The sequence below is a fragment of the Centrocercus urophasianus genome, unplaced genomic scaffold (genome assembly GCF_019232065.1).
Source record: "Centrocercus urophasianus isolate 14NV4802_14NV808 unplaced genomic scaffold, USGS_Curo_1.0 seq_19, whole genome shotgun sequence".
Taxonomy (NCBI): domain Eukaryota; kingdom Metazoa; phylum Chordata; class Aves; order Galliformes; family Phasianidae; genus Centrocercus; species Centrocercus urophasianus.
Window position 1 is genome coordinate 20,285,550 of NW_024884744.1, and position 20,953 is coordinate 20,306,502.

The 20,953-nt window shown below is 49.6% G+C and overlaps 1 protein-coding gene across 1 annotated transcript; it reads left to right on the forward strand.

Moving 5' to 3' along the window:
- Positions 1-85: 85 nt before the first annotated feature.
- On the forward strand, positions 86-20,500 carry CUNH3orf70 (chromosome unknown C3orf70 homolog). The gene is made up of 2 exons (XM_042820525.1): positions 86-260; positions 17,386-20,500. Exons 1-2 carry the CDS (start codon positions 86-88, stop codon positions 17,940-17,942), a joined length of 732 nt encoding a protein of 243 aa, XP_042676459.1. The 3' UTR covers positions 17,943-20,500.
- Positions 20,501-20,953: the final 453 nt, after the last annotated feature.

Below are 20,953 nucleotides of genomic sequence, written 5' to 3' on the forward strand. Positions count from 1 at the left end.
TTTCCTCCTCCTCCTCATCTCCTCCTCCTCCTCCTCCTCCTCCTGGCCGCTGCGGCGCGGGGGCTGCGGGCGGAGCGGCGGCGCCATGAGCGGGGCGGCGGCGGCCAAGAGCGAGAAGCTGGACGAGGCTCAGGCGCTGGCCCGCAGCTGCGCGGGCAGACCCGACTTCCAGCCGTGCGACGGGCTCTCGCTCTGCGCCACGCACAGCCACGGCCGCTGCTTCCGCCTGCACTGGTGCTGCCACCTGGGATGGTGCCACTGTGAGTGAGCGAGCGCGCGGTCCCGGCGGTCCGGACGGTCGTAGGGGCTCAGCGCTGCGCGGCGGCCGCCGCCCCGTCCCGTCCCGTCCCGGGTGCCGCGGGCTGAGGGCTGCGGGGCGGAGCGGTGGGAGCCTCGCGGCGGGCGCTGCGGGTTCGGCTCCTGCAGCGGTGCGGGGCGCGGGGGGAGAGCCGCTCGTGGCTCTGGCGGCTGCCTCTGCACCGCGCTTCTTCCTCGTGAGGTCGTCCTTGGGGTGGGAGGATGAGATTCGCACGGCATCCTCCGTGAGTCTGCTGCTGTTTTGCAGGAATATGCGACTTGCGTGAGGTAGGGCGGGTTGCCGCTGCTCCGACATCCAGTGGCGGGCCAACTGTGTGGAAAAGCAGCCGGACAACTTTAATGTCTGTCCTCCAGATGTGTGTGATCATGGAGGCTGGGCTGGCCGGGCACGGGGTGATGAATAATTAATCGCTGCTCCCCTCGAGGAGCGGCTCGGCCAGCAGCGTGGCTGCAGGAGGTGGGAAATGGGGCGCAGGGCTCGTAGCTGGGTCTGCAGTGCTTTGAGCCCAGCGAGCGGCTTTGGGGTGAAGCTCTGCAAGGGCTGGAGGTGCTGGAGGTGTCCCTTGGCTCCTGGCGTCCTGCTCTCCTTCTGTCAGCATCTCCCTTTGGAGCTGGAAACATGGATCCCAGATCTGGCTTAATGGGGAGAAGGGTCTGCCTAAAAGGATGCTTCTTATTTGGATGGGAGCTTCTCTTCTAATTCATTGCATGCTTTAGAATCTCACCCTAATTTAGGGCCCAGTTTGAAACGACTGTGTTTTCTGCCAGTGCTTTGATGTAAGCAACACATGGTGAAAACAGGCACTGTGGCGGGGTGACACGGTTACCTGTTGCACAGGGATGCCATGCCTTGGTAGTGACATTGCACCTGTGAGACAGTGGCCCTCAAGTTGTGACCCAGACGTGTTCTTCTTTTCCACAATCTCTGTGGCTTTGGTTCTTTGTGCTTGTAAGCACTCCAAAGGATGGGATCTGTGCTCAAAATGCTGTTTGCAAGCTGGAGATGCTGCCTGCTATCTGCTGGGGATGGTCCTGAGAAGGGAGAGCCAGGTGCAGAGCTGGAGCATGGAGAAGTGACAGTGCAGTGAGGGATCTGGGGATTAAGATGGATCACGGGCTGAATATGCGTCATCAGCAGGAGGCCTTTGTGGTAGAAAATCCAAAAACAGAACCCAAGCCTTCACTTCACTGGGGATGCATTAGCTGGAGCACTGCAAGCATGCAATTTAATTAGTCTCTCCAGCTCAGTAATGATGAAACCAGGCTGATGGGTTTAGTTTGGAGCGTTGCGCTGCCAGAAGGCTGCAGAAGTGGGGATGTTCTGTAGGAGGCCATGGTGATCAGTGCAGAAAAGGTTTACAGAAGCAAAGTAGTTGGGCTGTGAAAGAACCAAGCGAGGGAGGGGAGATGAGCTTTGTGAAGCCTAGAAAAGAAAGCTGTGCTCTTGGAAGATCACCAGTTGTCACTTACCTGTGGCAAGGAGAACTTCAGGTTTGGGTGTTAGAAAACATTGTTTACGTAGGAAGAAAAATGAAGTGAGGGAGCAGAATAAAAAGGTGAGAAATCACGTCCATTGAAGGCCTCCAGGAGGGCTTAGACCGATGTGTCTCCTGAGCGACACAGAGCTGATTCCCTCCTCGAAGGACCTTTTCTTGAGATGCCACCCAACCCTTCATCTCCCTCCGGCAGCCATAAGAATTAAAAATAATCATAACTTTTGTAAGAAGTACCAACTTTTTTCTTAATTTCTCTCTGTACGACTGAGGAGACTTTGAAATGCGTTTGTCCCACGGAACTGTAGTTTTCGATGAAAGAAGTCACATACCTCATTTTCCTGTTTAATTTGAGAGCTAGGAAGAAGAGTGCTGCCTTCTTGCTCCTTATTTCCTAATGCAAATTCCAGAGCCGAGCATCTCTTTGTATCTTGCTCTTGCAGATTGACTGGAGTTGGACTTAAAAGGGGTAAGAATGAGCGCTATAATGGAGAATTATATAGAGGTCAGAGATGTAATTAAGCAGTATCGGAAGTTATCTTCCATAAACACAGCGCTGTAAATACTGCCTTAGGAATCCTCAGAGGGTTCTTGCAAGTGCTTTGCTGCGACTCTTAAGAGCTGTGTTGAGGTACAGGAAGCACTATGTCAATTAAAATGGCCCTTGAAGTGTTATTTTCCATTGGCGTCCAAGGTGCTGGAGAATGTCAGCTCCGTTGAAGTGCACAAGTGCACTTACACTGAAAAATGACAAGAGCTCACCTCTGCCAGGATCAGTAGATTGTCTCCTCATGTGTATTCAGGATCACATCTGCTTACTTCAGTGACTGAAGCAATTTAGCACTGCAGGGCCACTTGGCTATGGAAGTAATAATTGAGAAAGAGCCTAGTCTGAATTCCCCAAAGCCAATTGTGTTTGGCTCCGAAGCAAGCAGTTCTTTAAGCTTTCTCTTCACCTCCGATGTTTCTCTGCCCGTAAAATGGCCATGACAGCTGGTGAGTGAGATAACAGGCTGCTCTGTGTATCTGACCATCTCCAGGAACCCCAAGTGTTGTACCTGTATGACTTCTTGGTTTGAGCCTGGCGGTTTATTTCAGGTCAGAATCAGCCTTACTCATACTCTGCCCCTTCAGCCCTTGCCAGGGTGACAGCCTCCTGTTCACTTGCTCTCCATCCCTGTTGTGCCATGCTGTTCTTTAGATGCAAGTTGAGAGGCTTGAATCTCTCAGATCGACTTTTTCCAGTGTAAGAGCACACAATGAGGTAGGGGTGCAGCAAGGGGCTTTTCTGCCTTCCCTCGCCTTGGGATTTCCACTGCAGGTTGCTTTGTGCTGCTGCTGTTACCCCACACTGTGTGTTCAGTGCTACCTGCTTCTGTCAGGGGTCAGTTGTGTGGGGTTACATCTTCCCTGGCTGCTGTGCTTTGGCTGTGATTTCTTATTTCCCTTCCTAAAGGTTACCTCACTGGAGAAAGCCTCACACTTGGTGTGAGTACAGCATTGGCTTCACTCCTGGGCAGTGCAAAAATAGGGAATTCTCTTGCAACCCTTGCAACTGTTCGTTTTTTATCTGAGTATTTTGCAGTGTGTTCAACAGCTGTCAATACGCTGTGCTGCACTTGTCAACAGTACGTTGTGGTAACAATTTCACAGTGCTCGCTGCTCAGCAGTTGTGTCAAGAGATAATAAATCACAGAAAGACTAATGCAGATGAGCAGTCACTGTCTTGCCCGGGTTCAGCACCCAAAAAGCAGATCTTTAGTTTCCTAAAACCTCGTGCGCATCTTACAGTGAAAAACTGATGCAGCAAATAAATGTTACGCTCCACTCCCCCTCACGTGTTGCTGAGTGGTGTATGAGATGTGCAGGTGTGCCCTGGAATAGCTTCCTGCTCCCCGGTGTGCAGCACCTAACAGTGGCACTGTTAGCCCTCAGCTTAGCTCCTGACCTGCCGCTTTCTGCACGAGGTCAGGCAGCCTTGGCAAGAAACCCTGCTGCTCCTCAGCCAAAAGGAGAAAATGGGCTTCTGCAGTGTGTGACACGCCGAGAAGGGCATATGTTTCCTGTGTGGTTTTGGGAAGAAGGACCTGTCAGATTTTGGCACGTGTTCTGGGGACCAAGAATCGGAGCAGCACGCTGACGTTTCCTGCCCGGCGGTGACAGGCAGGGGAGGGTTTCTCCTTGCTTTCAGAGCTGCATTGCTTCCTCAGTGCCTGCTGTGTGGGTGTCTGTATTCCCCAGGGCAGGACAAGCCAGCCGTGCCTTTGGGGCCGCATGGTCTCCTGCGCTGCTTGGGCAGTGAGCGGTGCTTATCAGCCTCCCGCAGCTGCTGCCGTGGAGCAGAGCACATCAGTGCATTCACTGCACCTGGGTGTACTCCGTGCCCGTATTTGCTTCTTACATTCTTCGCTGCTTGAAATACCAGTGTTTCTATTTTACAGCGTTTTTAGATAAAAACATTAATTTTCTGTCTCACAAAACTGTTGACAGCTCTCTGTCGAGGCCAGCCTCAATTACAGCCCTCCACGGTGACAGCAGTGGCTCTGTGTGTCACACAGCATCTCCTACCTGTCCCCTGGCAGCATGCACATCTCGGCCCTGCGTGTCAGGTGCTGGTATTCCCCTGCTCCATAGCAGTGTGAGCAGCAGGCAGGCTGCTTTGTGCACCCAAGTCCTGTCTCTATGGTATCTCTCCCATGTCTGGAGTGCCAGAAGCTGTCAGCAGGGGCTCCAACAATCATTGGAGCCCATGTAATTGTTCAGACCCCAGCCTGCCCAGTCCACCAGCGAGAGCCATAAGCAGGGAATCAGCAAGGCAGCTTTTGTTTCCTGTAACAGAGCACTGGTAAGCGAGCTGAAGTGTTTATTGAAGGTATTTAAGTGCACTGGGAGTTGAAAGAGAATTTGGGTCTGCCTGCCAGACAGCTTCTCTTGGTCTCTCCATGTTATGGAGGCAGCTGCAGACCTGGGTGCTCTGTAGAGTTGTGTCCATTGCAACTTCCAAATGGGTTTTTGTTTTCATGGGTTTCCTTGGCAGTGGTTTTGATGGCCCTGAGACATTTTGCCACTGTCCAAGAAGGAGCAAAGAGGCAATAGGATAACAGTGCCTGATGTATGTCAGCAGATACAAAGAGCACAGTAATGCTATTTGATAGAGCAAATTCTCAGCTACAAAAAAAAACATTTTTCAGCACAATCACCACTGCATCCTGAGGACTGCTTTGTTGGATAAATGTGGAAAGGGAGCTGTAACTGCTTGTGTTTTAATTTATGAGACTGTATTTGGGGTACTCAAAGAGCTCGTACTCTTGTCTTGGTGGAAATCCCTGAGTCGGGGTGGAGTGGTTGGGCTAGAAACTCCGGGGCTGGGTGTTCTCTGCAAAATGCCTTGCTTTGGTGGAGAACGATTGCAAATCCGAGAGGAAATAAGCATTTTTCTTTCGTGTTTGCTGAGAGAAGGATTTAAACGTTCATCCAGTTTAAGTCTGTGGATCTGGACAAAATGCTTGTGCGTGAGCAAGGCATTAGGCTGAGCACCAGGCTACGCTCGCCCAAAGGTGGATTTGTCAGCTGGTAATGGAAAACACTTTTAATGAGGATTTGCTGCCTGTGGCTGTGCAAGATCTTCTCTTCACCTGTATTTGAAAGACCTGTGATACTCTTGCTTCATTTCACTAAGCTGTACACAACGAAGGAAAGAATGTCAGCTTAAAATACTCTGACGTGTAACTCTAGGGGTAAACAGCTACCTGCAGTTGTACAGGCTCACCTTGCTGGGCCTGAATTGCGTTACTCTGGCTTTAGTTAGAATCCCCAAGTCATGGTTTGAATAGAATGCTAATGCTGTGTCTCGGAAAGAAAACGCAGATGTGTAGATTTCATCAAGCTGTGTAGAAACACCAGTGCCTCTGAAAGAATCTGCTGCCATTCATTCTTTATTCCTTGCCCTAGTGCAGAGCTGTGCTTAGAGGCATGCCTGTTCTTCCTTATTATTATTAACAAAACCACCTAGCAGGAACAGACCACAAGAAAAGCTTTGAATTTAAGTTACTTGCTCTGAGCGCATCTTGCAGGGCTAATTCTTCAGTGCCTCATACAGGACTGAATAGGAATCACTGCATTTCTTTCTCCAGAAGCCCTGGGAGAAAGGGGCCTTGTATCCCTGCACACTTTCCCCCAAGCAGGACCTCCTGCTTTGCCCTGCTTGACAACGAAGCTGTGTTTCATAATGCATCCATCCCAGTGTGGTTCACAAAAAATGATGCTTGAGAGCCTCTGAGAGCTGTGGATAAATGACAGCTCTGCTGTAAGTGTGCAAAGGGTTCAGTTGCTGCTTGCATGAAGCCTGCTGAGGACCAGCCTGAAACCAGGGGGCGGTGGCTGTTGTGCAGCATAAGCAAGCACCTCAAAGGGGAAGGTTTATCATCACTGTGTCCCATCAGCTGGCGTGGCTGTGAACTCAGGGTGTTCCCAGCAGGGCTGGTGAGAAAAGCTGAGCCTCTGCTTGTGCTCTTGGGTCTTTGTTCCGGGAAAAGGCCGCACGCACTTTTTTCACTGCACAGTAACAGCTCAGAGACGAAATGTGTGTGGGTTGCAGTGTCCCTGCAAATGCATGGCTTCCTTCCTGAACTCTGCCAGTGAGGAAATCGATTTTCCTGCTCGATTCTGAAGCGTATTTACTTCAGGTGCCCAAACGCAAAAGTGTTACCATTCCTGTGCCTTCTGACTTTGCTCTCCTGGGTACTGATGGTTGTTTCACACGCCTTCACTGCAGCCCCTGGTCATATCCTTCCATTGCCCTATTACAAACTGAGTCACAAGGTTGTCACCTTCCTGCTTGGCACCCTGCAGGTCTGACCGTGTGCCTGGGTTTGCTGGGAGCACTGAGGAGAGCTTCAGCAGCCTGGCATAGGGCCTCGGGTTCCCTGGCACAACACAAGCACGTTTTCTCACTGCTCACGTTGTTGGAACCAGCACAGAATGGACATCTTGAGGTGTTTTATGTAATGCCTCTCAGTTTACCTGAAGCTGCCTTGCACTTGTGAGTCACTTCAAGCTTTGTCGACGGAGTTCTGCACATTGGTAGGTCTGTACCAGGAACTGTTGTTTCAGTGAAGGGCGAAAAAATGAAGTGCTTTACTCACAAACATTCTAAAATGTTCCAAATTGGTGGTTGTGGCAGCGTGGGCTCAGCTGTTGGTGGACGGCATAAGCCTGTAGTGATGTAAGGAGCTGATGGACAGTAGATTGGTTTCCATCTAGCCTCATTTTGTCTGTATATTTTTTATATGCTTCAGTGTGTTGTGGTTTTTATTCCATCACCTCTGTGATTATCTGTCCTTAAGATACGAAATGTGCTTTCATGAGGACTGATTGTTCCAATAAGCAATTTTTATATAGAGACTGATCACGGAATTTAGAAAGTGCAGTTGGTGCAGTTTAGAGATGTTTTTGCCAATAGTTTGGTATATTCACGTAGTTGGAAGTCAGAGACCTACTGGGAAAGTGGAATCTGATTGCTTGGCAACTGCACCTTGTTTTTAATATACTCATACTTTAATTTAGGCAACGTAACAGTTGGAATTTATATATAACCTATGTTGTAAAACACTTTTAACAAGAGCTTACGTTTGTATTCCTGTTCTCACTGATGGCTGCAGAGCTTGAGAGCCCACATGCGTGCTGCCAGAGCTGCTGCTTTACCTGAGCACCCACACCCAACCCTGAAACATTTCCCTTCTATGCCCAGTCAGTGCAAACCCTGCTGTCCTCCCTCCTTCTGCTTCACACATCACACCTGCAGCCATTTCAGCTGCTTCATTCTTCTTGTTGTGTGGCACGGTGTGGATTTCAGTGCCTTTGCTGATACAGAGCTGTGTTTCTTGCAGCCTTCCCACAGTCCACTGGCATGAAGCTGTTGGGCAGACAAAAGAAGGCACCTTGTTTTCTGCTCCTCCTGCCCTGTGCCACCAGCCCTCAGCGTTCCCAGCTGGTGCTCGCTGTGGGATCTGCCTTTGGTGTGAAGCTCAGGGTGATGCTCTCACCCCTCAGCTAGCATTCCCTTACCATGCTGCAGCAGTGAGTGCTGAGCTTGCTCCCACCCAGCTGCTCTGAGCCCTTCTGCAGCAGCTCTGTGTGACACGGTGGCATTCCTCCTCCTCCTCCTCCTCCTCCTCCCCTGGAGTCACTTGGGTTTTCATATTTTCTTGTGGAGCGTTGCTGGATCCCAGGCTCCTCTGAGGAGGGCTGACACCAACACCTGCATGCATCAGCTCTGAGTGGTGACCTGTTTGGGGTGTGTGCAGGAAGAACAGCCCTTCAGATTCTCCAGAATGGGTTTTGTAGAGCTATGTAACAGAAATATGAAGATGAGATTGAATGAAATGTGAGTGGAAACAGGTCTAGATAAGCACTAGAAGAAACAACAGAATGAGGTTAAAGGATGGCCTATACTGGTGATGAGGACACTTTTCCCATCAATAAAAATGAAGAATGTGTTTGTCCGGCTCAGATCTGCAAGGCCTCAGCACAGATGATGTGTCACCAGGAGACCCTGTAGCCTGACACCAGGAAGGTGGTGGCACCAATGCCACACATCACATATGCCCTTGTTTCTCCTGTCAGCAGGCTGTAGCCATCGAGATGCAGCTGTTCCAAGCTGTGAAAGCAGCCCCCTGCCTCAGCCATCCGTTCCCTCCTATGGGCGCAGAGTCCTGCGTGGTCCTTTGGGGAGAACTTGCCCTTCAAGGACCACTGAGCTGCTCTGCTCGTTGAAGGATTCGCAGGAAAACATTGCCATCTCATCGAGGCGCCCGTGGGAGCACCATCTGCAGACTGTGCTGTGCACCTGGAAGGCAGTAGCTTGTCTGCACTGCCGGTATTTCTCTGCAGCAGGAAATGCCTCCGTTCTTTGGAGGTAGCGTTTGAAGCTGAGCTGTGGTTATCCTGCTCTGTTACCATATCAGCACACCGTCTGCATGAAAATGATGGGATGCTGAATCTCGAGCAGATGGTGCACAGGGATGGTTTTGTAAAATAAACATGTAATGCTAAGCCATTTCTTGCTATTTTCTGTACTGAATTTAACAAATATCGAGCGTCAGTTGGGGGATAGAATTTCTCAGAGACGTGCAAAAGGAGGCTGCTCCTCTTTGCAGGGCAGCTTTGCAAAGGCTTGTTGGATGTTGGGTTCAGAGTTCAGATAGTGATGGCCGCTGCACAGCTGCCATCCTCATGGGGATATGGCTCCTTTAAGAGGGCTTACGGCTGCCTGAAACATTTCCAAATCCAGTGTTGCTATTTCTTTAAGTCTGGTAAATCCATGTAAGAAATGAAGGAGCAGCAATGGTAGAAGGAAGCTCCAGGCTCTGTTTGCATTGAAGAGTTAACCTGCTATTGAGTGAAAGCGTGAAGAGAACCCTGAAACGCTCACAGCATGTAAAACCACGATCCTTTTTTTTGTATTTAAAACAAATCAAGACAAAAGGGCATCAAAATACATATTACGAGGAAGAAAAAAAACCTTCTTATTTTTCCCCTTTCTTGGATTTCTGTGAAAAGCTTACAGCTCGTCAAGTCAAGGGCTGTCACAGCTGTCTCTCACCATACAGCAATCAGAGGGAACACCTCTCCTTCATGTGAGAAGGGAATTGGCAACTGTACAGAATCTCTGCTGGGGAGCCACTGTGAAGCAGCAGCGCTAGGCTGGTTCTTTTCTGTGCCTGGGTGAGGTTGGGAATGGGGCAGATCACACGGTGCTGTGCTGCAGGTGTAAGAAGAGGCTGCTTGCTCCCGGCGGAGCATCCTACTGCCTGAGCTCCAGGGTTGGGGTCAGAGGAGTGCCTTTGCAGAGCTGGCCCCTATACTTTGTGATCCCCCACCGTACCTTCCATCTGGAAGCGTTGTGTGCTCTGCCTTCTCGCCATTAGAAATCTATCTGAACAATCTCTCTGCTTTCTCAGTTTGCTTGGGAAAAGCACAGAGCAGAAGTATCACTTTTGTTCAAGCATTCCATACCTTTACATATGAGGATCTTTCAACGTTGACAAGCATTTTAGTTACGCTTCATTGCAGCCCCCAGTAGCACAGCTCAGCTCTGCTTGGGCTCGTACTGTAGATCTGGCAGTGCCTCACTGTCCTGAAATAATTTTCTCCTCTCCTGGTGGCTCGTTCCATGTCTCACACTCCCAGTGCACTCCTCTGTTCTGTGAGGTACAACCCACCAGCTGTTCATCTAATAGAAGGAAATGGAAACTGGGTTAGCAGTGTTTTTTCATGCGACATCTGTAAACATACTCTAGGTTTTCCCTTCCATTTGTTCTCATCTCCTTGAAAAAGCTATTAACTGTGCTCTAAGCAAAGTGTAATTTGGAACTATTAGAGTCCTTGGTGAATGTTTATGGTGAGGCTGATCATGGTTTGCAGAGGTTTTTTTGTCCCAAGCTGTGCATGTAAGTGGACAGAGAAGGAAGGAGGGAGGCAATTGGTGTCCCTGTGGCAGCTGCAGGGCTGGGAAGCAATGTTTCATCTCAGTTCTCCATCTTTTGCTAAGAGAAAGGCCAGGATCTGAAAGGCTGATGATCTCCAGGGCTTTCCCCACATGCAGGGGTGTGAGCTCTCCTTGCACTAACATTGAAATCCTCCACTCCAATTTCTCCCTTGACACTTGCCTTTGGAACGCCTGCTTGCCCTTCACGCCTTCAGAGCTGTGTGGTATGCAACAAGAATCTCATACACTGATGTTCTTTGTAGCAGGGCTGACTTCTTTCCCACGTCAGCTGATGTCTTTGGCAAGGCCCAGCGTAGCACCAGCAGAGCCCTGTGTTGCAGAAGCAGGATTCCCTGCTGCCTTTGCAACCGAACATTGCTGGGACCATTATGAGGGTGTAGAGCCAAGCAGAATCATGCACACATCCAAGGCACTGAGATGTTTGTGATCAGAGTCCATTCTCCTCCAGCAGACCTCAGCCAGGTGCCGTAGTGCTCAGCCGGCTCCAAGGCATGGCAGCAGGTCCTGAGCTGCGCTGGTTAACCTGAGCCAGTTTTTCATTAGTTAAGCAATATACAGATGGCAGGTCCTCGTTAGCCCTGTGGGTTTTTGGAGAGTAGGTGAGCTGGCAGATTGAGGAGGGGGGGATGGGGAAATGTAGACATCTTTGCCCAGGCAGCTGCAAAAGAAAGCGCACGTATGAAAAAAGCTTGTGTGTATTGATTACAAGATGGTTAAAAACAAATGTTTGCTATGCTGTATGTACTGCTGACTTAGATGCCTATGGTCCAGAACCACCTTTTGTCATCTTTCTGAACTGCAGTGCACCCGTTGTTGTTTATTAAGAGAAATCCTTAGAGGTGTCGTTTTGAGAGGGTGACAGCGGTGGCTTCATGAGAAACCTCGCTGCTCAAAGGTGGATTTCCTTAATTTTTCTTTTTGCATGCCAGGCATGTCAGTGTCAGGGGGAAACAAGAACGCTGGGACAAAGAGAAGGGGGGAATAAAATATTTAAGCAGCACCTCTGCTTATTTCATGGTTAAGTTATTTTGCATTAGCCACGGAAATTACTGCTGCGTCTGTTCAGTGATGATGCATGCAGACTGCTCAATTAGCAAAAAATCAGAGGGAGATGACCTCATGGCTTACTTCTAAGGGCCCTTATTTATTTTTCACATGCAGGAGACACCATAATCCACCCTCCAACCAATCTACCACGTAGCTCTGGGAATTGGTGCTGCAAAGAGACTTTACGTATATAATTTTTATGGAAGCAGGCCTACTTTCTGGAGATAGAATGTTTCCCAAGTGGTATGGGTTTGCTTGAGCTTTATCCCTTGTAGCAGAGCCTTCAGCTCCACAGAGCCTGGGCTGGAGGTCAGCAAGCAGGGAAGGGAGCACTGCCCAGGACTTACCTCCTTGGCCATGCCTGGAGCGGTTGCTTCGCAGTTGACTGGGCTTTTGTGTCTTAATCCTCCAGTGGATTTGGTTTTTAGGCTTCCACAGCAGTTGAATAATTCAGAGATGGACAAACAATCATTCTTTTCAGTTGGGCTGCTGTCACTGTGCAATTAGCATTAGGCCAAGAGGTGAAGTGTTTGTGCAGAGCAATTCAGCGTGAGCACGGAGCAACAGAAAGCACAAGCAATGGCAGTGGCACAAGCTTGCAGTGGTGGCAAACAGGCACGCTGTGTGCCTGCCATGTGCTTCATTACAGTGGTCATTAACACACGGCCGTCACAGTGGATTGAGACTCACCATGAAAACAGTTCTGGCAGAGCCTGAAGTTCATGCACATCATGTTCTGCACTCAGGACCCAAACCAGGCGTTGCTTCCCCACAGCACTGTGCTGTGTTGGTGGAACTGCAGCATTCACTCGACAGCAGGCAGTACAGCATTGAAGGCCTTCCCAAACTTCTCACTAAACTCTGATATTTAAGGGGTTTTTTTGGACAAAACCCAACATGTTCAGTACAAGCTGTAATTTTCCTTCACCAAAATACCATCTTCCGTGTAGGCAGATGTAGCAAACGACCCAGGAAACAAGTTGTGATGCAGTGCCTGTCTGGCATCTGTATTTGTGCAAAACGATGTAATTTACAGGAGCAGCCATCAGCAGAGCTCGGTCCACAGTTCTCCAACTGACTCAGTGGAAATAAATCTGCAATAAATTACATGCCACCGTACTAGAAGGAGTGTGTCAGAATAGGTGCTCAAAACATTATTCTGTGGATTTCTGCCAGCTGCTTAAAGTCAGCAAAAATGTTTCTGTTTATTTCAGGGGGAGTTTTATCAGCCCAAAATGCATCACAAAAGAAGGTGGGGACTGGGGAGAATTTGGATAATTCTCTGTTCAAAAGACATCTCTGCCAATCATGCAAGCTGCAGTGGGTGGGCAGTCTTATTTTTAAGTTTCTGCATCAATTTTTCATAGCATCTTCATCACGGTTGATGCATTTCCGTCCATTATGTAGGGTAAGAAGTTATAAATGATGCTGTTACTGCAGCTTTGTCCGTGATTCAGCCTGACAGGTCCAGCTGTGAGCACCAGCACCCCTTGGAGAGCTAACTGAGCATCTTCAGAAAGCAGAAGTTTAATCTAAAATAAACAGACTTTGCCCTAAAATTAACTGAAACCTAAGAAATTTGTAACAGACCCCCCCCAGAAAAATGCAGAAAGTCAGTTTGCATAGGAAATTCCCTTTTCCCTCTTGGGTGATTTCTGCCTTACCCTGGCAGTACTTGTCCTTGAAACCCGAGGAAGTGCTTGTAGCCAATGTAAGGTCACACAAATGGGCCTGAAATCCTCTGTCAGTAGGCTAGCCTCTGTTGGATTCTACCCTGAAATTAGTGCCAGCATGTCGGTTTTGAAACACGACGAATTGCCCCATGCTGCTGCAGCAACAGAACAAACTCTGCTCCCCGCTGCCAGCCTTCCCTTCCAGCCATCGCTTTGCCTTTGCTTGTCAGTGTGGCTGCAAGCAGATCTGAAGTTTGAACATAGCCAGCACCTCGTTTTCCATGCACGTATGATCAGTTTGCTGTTCTGAAACGGACAGACTATGGCCGTAAACAGGACCTTGGAACGGGAGCTGCTGTATTTAAGAGATGCCAGTTTGTCAGAGAAAATCCTAACCAGCAGTGCTCCCATGACAAGCAGTAAGAGGGAAAACACTTGAGGTGCATATACATCCTGTACCTAACACAGCCAGGCAGCAAATTTCTTCCTCGTCTCATCTGACCGTCTTCCTTAAAGGAAAAAAAAAAACAAACAACCCACCCACCTAACTGTATTTGACCAATGGAAGCCAGCTGATATTATTTTGGGGTGGGTTTCAGCTTTTGATGCTGTTTCCTCACAGTATCCTTCTGGATGAATTGCTAAGCAAACACAGAAAGTGATGTGCGAGTCATTGGCTCATGGGTCGATCCCAAAGCGTTGTAATTAGTAGGGTTCCACCAGGCTGCAGGCTGCTCACTAGCAGTGCTCTCCAGGGCTCCATTTTTGGGACAGTTCTCCTTAATGTTTTCATGAACGACTTGGATGTAGGACTGCAAGTTGTTCTGAGCAAGTCTGCTGATGGTACTAAATGGAGAAGAGCTGTTGGCTCCATCAAGGGTGAAGGCCTTGGAGAGATCCAGACTAGGCACCGTAGAACAAAAAAGGACATACAACCATTAGATGGTGTCCAGAGAAGATGCAAAGATGGGGAGGGGTCTGCAAGGGAAGGGGTCTGAGGAGCACTGAGGCCCCTTGGGTTGCTGGGCCTGGAGCTGAGGAGAAGCATCACGGCAGCTTTAGCTCCCAGGACAGCATGGAACTGGGTCAAGGGTGGGCCAGGTTAATGAGGAAGAGTTTCTTCACTGAGAGGGTGGTTGGGCACTGGAAGTGGTTCTCAGGGCACTTGGTGGTCATGGCACCAAGCTGCCAGAGCTGAAGAAGCACCTGGACAGCACTCCCAGACACAGGGAGTGATTGTTGGGTGCTGCTGTGTGAAGCCAGGGGTTGGACTCCATCATCCTTGTGGGTCCCTTCTAACTCAGGATATTCTGTGATTCTATGAAGTAAGGTCGGATGAATATTTGCTTTCTTTAACAGCTGTGCTGTGATCTACCACAGCTTAAGTATCCTGCTTTTCCTCCTTTCCTACTCACGAAGAGGCAAAATCGCTTCTGATTGTGTTCTTAGCAAGACCAGGCAAAATATTCACAGGTAGGCCAATAGCCACGTACAGAAAGAAGCACTGAACTCACCCAGCTGCTGGAGGGGCTCTCTGGCAATGCAGCACTCCTCCTCAGGAAGCAACCCAGCTCAACAAGAGATGCCTCCCTGTCCGTGGTTGGCCCTTATATGAGCCCACGGGGTTCCACCCTGCGTGCAGCCCTTCTGGTCCCCTGAGGACCACAGGTGTACACAATTTGCCTTGATGGAGCACCCTTCACCAAGTGCTCCATCACCAGTTCAAACCATGACCTGGCAGTTCCCCTACAGCTCTCCCAACATCCCCCAGCCCTTGCCAGCATGTGGCAGCTGTGTTAGGTAGAAAATTATAGTCTTGTACGTTTTTTCTTTGTTCCATTAAAATGTTTCCCAACACCTTCCTTGGACACCTCAAATAGAAGCTGGGAAATGCTTTTTCAGTGGTGTCTTACCATTGCTTGTCCATGGAAGGGTTGTGAAGCCTGCACAGAAGTGGCCCAGATATATCAATAAATACAGCACCGTGGTTTCAGACAAGGGAATATTGATCGCATCTAGGCTACATTCCAGCTTCCGTGAGCTGGGTTTTGTGGGACACCATTCCAGTTAGCAGCGTGCTAATCAGTTGATTGTGTTGCTTTGCAAGGCAGCAGCATGCTTCACACTTAGTGATGTGCAGGAAGGCTTTCTGCAGACAGCACGCCACGGGAAGCTGCGGGCGGCTGCTGTTAGCTGGGCTGTAGGGCAGAGTCATCCCAGAGCAGCTGTGCTGGGCAAGGATTGAAAAATGCAACAAAGCCCACATCCCTCAGCAACTGCCAGTGCAGAAATAGCCGTGCTGCTGCTCCAGAGTGCTGTGCAGGAGTAAGAGCTCTGCTCTGCCTGTGGTCAAAGTGCGCAGGCATTTGATGGTAGCACTACATTTCTCCAGGACACGGCAAGCTTAGGCTGGGGTTTGTTACTAGATGTCAAGTGTGGTGCGTGGCAGTGCGTTTCCTAACTGCCGTTCAGCCACACTCACATAGGAGGAATAAAACATAGCATTTTTATTTTCACTGAGCTTTTCCAGCAGCTCCGACAACTATCGTTCCAGCTCCTAGGAGAAGACTGCTTGATGAGGTATTCAAGTGAAGCTGCTCAGATCTGTTCACCAAATGTTTTCTTCCCATGCCCACTTCCTGCAGCATTCTCGCTGCTTCCTGAGGCTGCCTGGTGGCTGTTTTCTCCTGCTGCACAACCAGGGTGTTTTTCCTTCTCAGTGTGCCTGGTGCTCCTTCCCCTGGTCCTGCTCTCTGCATCTGCCAGCTTCATGTTGTGCCTCTCTCACGCTCCAGTGCTCCCCAGTGCTTTCCTTGGACAATGGAGGTTGGGAAGTCCCAGCTGGGGAGCGCAGCCTGTTTTCTTACAGGCTGTTTTCCTTGCAGTACACCAGGCACAGCAGGGGTGGAAGAGCCTTCTCCTGTGCTTGATGTTTCCCCTGGTGACGTACCAGGGCTTGGCAGGCAAAGCACAGCATGTGTGTGGACCCTGGCTCGTTGGGGCTGGCAAAGCAGATGAACACCCCAGAGGCTGTTCCAGTCAAGAGGAGGGATGTCTTAGCCCATCCCAAGGCCAGTGCCATGCTGGCTGAGAATTTATTGCAGTCAGTGCCTGTGAAGGACACCGAAGCTGAGGAGAGGGGCAGTGAGCCCTTCTTCCTGTTTCTGATCTGAGCAGAAGCAATCGTTGCTTTCATTTTCAGAAGGAATGGGCAATTTGAGGGAGAAAGGCTTCCTCTGAGCCTGGACCGGAAAGACGTGTGGCAGAAAGCTGCAGCTCCTCAGCACAGCACAGCCAGATCCATTCCTGTGGTGCCTTTCTGCTCCTTACCTGGGGAGCTTCAAGCATCAAAACAGTCCTTCATCACTTTGATGCCTTTTCTGCCTTTGCAAAGCGGTATTTGCAGTATCCTAACTCCTGCATCAAAACACTTCTGAGTCCCACTACTCGCAAGTCTTCTGGAAATTTGTGCTTTCATAGTGAGTGAACCCCCTGGGGAGACATGAATTTTTCAGGGCCTTCATGCAAATAAAACACAGCGTTTTCCAGTCTTTGGCACAGCCTCAGGTTTCTCAGTTTTTCCTAAAAAAGTACTGATTTTCTGCTCTCGCATTTATTTCTTTTAGTAGAGATTTTCAGCTGTGCTCTTCAGTTCACACTTGGTTCAGCTCCGCATAGACAACATAATCCTATTTTTCTTATTACTTAACTAGATAATCAAAATGTCAAAGGCATTGCTATGGTATGGGGATCCCCTTATTTTCTGTCTTAAAATTCCAGTTGCAGTCGTGTTAATTCTGTTTTATAATACAGAAAAATACAGCTTAGCCCTCAGAAAAAAAAAGAACATGGAACTGCACTCAGGGAGACTCACTGTTAAGCAGAATAACAATAATAGAAATGCAGATCATTGTGCAAAAGATGTGTGGTAGAATTGCTCTGTATTTGGTGTTAGAAAAAGAAAAGCTGCTGAGCATCTTCAGGTTTCTTTCCCCGAGAAAGGGACACAGACAGAACTGCTGCCTGCCCCACTTCTCAGTCATGCAGTTGCACCCCCGGCATCAATTTTCCAGCTCCAGATGTCCTACAGATGTCTTAGAAGCAAGGACAGGGAGAGAGGCGAGACTGGGCTGAGAGAAGTCACGGTTACCTGCAGTGTTAAGCATCAGAGAGCCTGTAACGGGAGAGAGCTGACCAACGCCTTGAGGCCGTTGAAAACAGAGCAGCTGCTGGCTGAAGGAACTGCTGGCTATTACTGACTGCCAGAGGCGAGCATCATCTTACCAGTTTCTTTCTAACTTTAAAGATAAGTCCTTAAACGCTGTTTTTTTTGTCTTCCCCGCAGGTAAATATGTCTACCAGCCCATGACGCCCGTGGAGCAGCTTCCCAGCACCGAAATACCCGTCCGCCCTCGAGAGTCTCCGAACACAATCCAGATCTCCGTCTCGCTCACCGAACACTTCCTCAAGTTCGCTCCCGTCTTCCAGCCCCCGCTGCCCCCCGACTCCCCGCAGTTCTGCACCATCGCAGACCTCTTCATTGACAATTACCGCGTGAAATGCATCAACGGGAAGATGTGCTATGTGCAGAGGCAGCCTCCCCCCGTGCCCCACAAGACAAAGCCCGAGGAAGTCTCTGTTCGCAATGCCTTAATCACAAAAGAGAGCAATACACCAAAAACAGATCACTGCTCGTCCCCTTCCAGCTCTGAGGACTCCGGGATCAATGCGGTGGGGGTTCACTACATGGAGTCGTGCGATGAGGACACGGAGGGGGTGGCCGAGCTGAGCTCAGAAGAAGACTACAGCCCAGATAGCAGCTGGGAGCCAGATGAGTGCCCGCTCTTGTCACCCTCGCAGTGTGAAATGGAAGTGATTGAGACTATAGAAACCACCGTGTGATCCGACGAGTTGGTGTCAGATCAGTCCAGTTCCCACTCAGTAACGTTGCTTTTGTAGTCTTTATATTTTCTGTTTTTTTTTCTGACAATCCCTTTTTTCCAGTGCACTTGATATTTCGGATTCCTCACGGGAGCGCGGCCACGGGACTTGCATATTGGTGAAACAGCAGCAGCCTGAGCAATTTTAACGTGTTCTCAGCCTGATCAGATCTCCCACGTCTGCACGTAAGGTAGTGATAAATCTTAAGACTTTTATAGCTGGAAAAAGGCCTTTTTCTTGGTCTGGGTTACATCATATGCTACTTCTCATACGAGGATGTGCCACTCAGCATGTTTTCAGCAGTCGGGATGTTTGCTGGGGGCCTTCAAAGCACAGAGGGTGAGCTGGTGCAGCACGCCTGTGAGCAGCAAAACCAAGTTGTCCTTATTTCTTACAAAGAACTATGCGAAGCGCAGCGACAAGAGGCTTTTTCTGTCTCTGGCCTTCCGCGTGGTCCATGCTTTTTTCTAGTGCTGGTGTGACCCTTCTCGAATGCTGTTGGTACCACTCTTCCAGTGGGTTGGTATGGCAGGCAAGAGAACGCACAAAGTGCCTCCAACTTCTCCAGGCTATGCACCGAGCATCTGCTGAGTTAGGTCCGGCTCTGAAATCTCCTGGGAGGGCAGCTGTTGCTCCTGAGGGTCATCCGTTGCCCGGGTCCAGCCGCTCCTTCCTCTGCACGGATCTTTGGAAGGGGATCTGGCTTTTGCAGCTCAGCAGGAGGGGGAGCAGGCAGGGAGGAAGCGCGGCAGTACCAATACCAATCTAGACTGGGGTGTAAAGCGAAGGCGAAGGGCAGTGACTACCTCCAAACATGCAAAACCCACCCCTAGCTTTGCCCGCTGCTTCCTCCCGCGCCGCGCTGGTTGTGCCAGATACGTGCACTCAGGACCAAACGGCCTCAGGGCCCGCATTTGCCTGAAGAAAAACAAAGATTAAAAACATTTGAGCCACACCACTGTGCTGGCGGAGCTCGGGGACGGCGTGGAGTTGCCCGTGCGAGGAAGCCCGTGCGCTTGGCAGTGCTGGTCACGGTACCGCCTGGGGTCATCCTAGCTGGGCCAGGAGGCTTCGGCTCACTCAGTTCAAGAGCAGGTTTTCAATAGAGCTCTCCTCAAGCAGCCGAGGAGAAAGAGCCGTTCTGCTGGAGGGCTGGTTTCAGCCCCCCGGATGAGACACAAACGTCCTTCTCGGAAGATTTCAGTCAGCTTGAGTCAGTTGGAGTCAGTAATGACTGTTTTGCAGCAGCGTTACTGAGTTGCTTTGTGTGTTTGCAGTTTACGTTTCACAAGTCACTGGTGAATATAAGGCTGTATAAACATGTACAGTTTAGTGATTGATACTAGATATAGTCGGTGTCATAGGGTGGCTCATCTCTCACTGTATCCTGACAATGTATGACTAATTTTATACACTTTGTAATCAGTATCTTTAGAAAACGTTTAGGCAACAGTGTGTGTCTGTGCACATGCGCGTGTGCTAGGAGTTTACCATAAATGGTTATAAAGTAATACTGTACTTTTTAGACTAACACTTTCGGACAAAAATAATAGGTTTTATAGTTTTGATGACTTCTATAAAAAGTGCAATGCTTGTTAAACGAGGAACTTGGGCCATTGCATGGACAGATGCGTTCTCACAAGGCACTTACAAAGCATTCTGTTTTTCTGAGGGCATTTAAGCAAAGGCTGTAGTAGGACTAAGTAGGTTTTATTTATTTTTTAAGGGCAGGGTTGTCCTTTCTGGCTAACTAAGGTTTCTAATAACGTTTTAGCATCCTTTGACCACCGAGGCACATTTCATAAGGTAGAAGAAAGCATTATATATAAACTTACAACATTTATTCATATTTAATCTCTCACTTGTAATCTGAGTGGAGAGCTGCAGATGCTCACTGGTGTCTGAGCTTCCTGCCCAAGGGAGGCTCTTCCTGGAGCCACATCCCAGCAGCAGCAAGGCTGTTTCTGAGGCCGGGAGCTCCTTGCCCACTGGAGGCACCAAACACAGGCAGGGGCTCCAGGATCCTTGGTACTGAGCAGAGCACACCTCACTCTGCAGGCAGGAGGGCACCTGTTGCATGTGCGAGGAAATGGAGTTGGCCATTGGTGACCAAGGCTTCCCATAAGATCCTGTGGTCTCGCAGTTTCATATCACTGTCGTCAGGATACATTAACTGTAAGTAATTAGCAATATTCACAAGCTGTGAGTGTCTCCTACCCAGGATTTGTTCAGATGTCAAGCACAATAAGCTGCCTTTCTTCTGTGGTGAAGCACGAGAGGAGCAGCCTGGTGTGGGACAGGGCTATAGTTGTGGAGGTGTTCCAGCAGCCAGCATGGTGGCAGGGTTCTCACTGTGCTCCATCACACCCCAGTTCAGAAACACTCCACAGAAACGTGGTTTCTTTTGTTTGCACAAACACTGCGCGGTCGTGTTGTAAGAGATGCCCTGAGCCAGTAGCTCCACTCTGCCAGGGAGAGGCGTGTATATTTCTTCTTTAATAAAATACTCAACAGCTGAACTTCTCATTGTCCTAACTGCGCGTCTTCCATGCTGCAGTGAAACACAGATTTCCAGCACAGGAGAGATTTGCTTACAGCTTCAGATGGCACGGCCCAGTGAGCGCTGTGCTGGGCAGAGAAAGGCAGTAAGCATGTGGGATGTGCCAAGCTCAGCCTCCCCTGTGTTTGGGCACCTGGTAAGTACTGGGGCTGGTGTGCAGCCTCACAGCCCTGCCCCCACTTACCTGTAGAAGAAAGCTGCCCCAGTCACTGGGGGAGACATTGTAAAACAGCTGCAATGGGGTTCAGTCTCTTCTTCCAGGTAACACGGACATGGTGTGGCTAACATGAATGATGGGACAAGAGGGTTGTACCAGGGGAGGTTCAGGTTGAGTATTAGGGACAGTTTCTTCTCAGAAAGAGCAGTGGGGCACTGGCGCAGCTGCCCAGGGAGGTGGTGGGGTCACCATCCC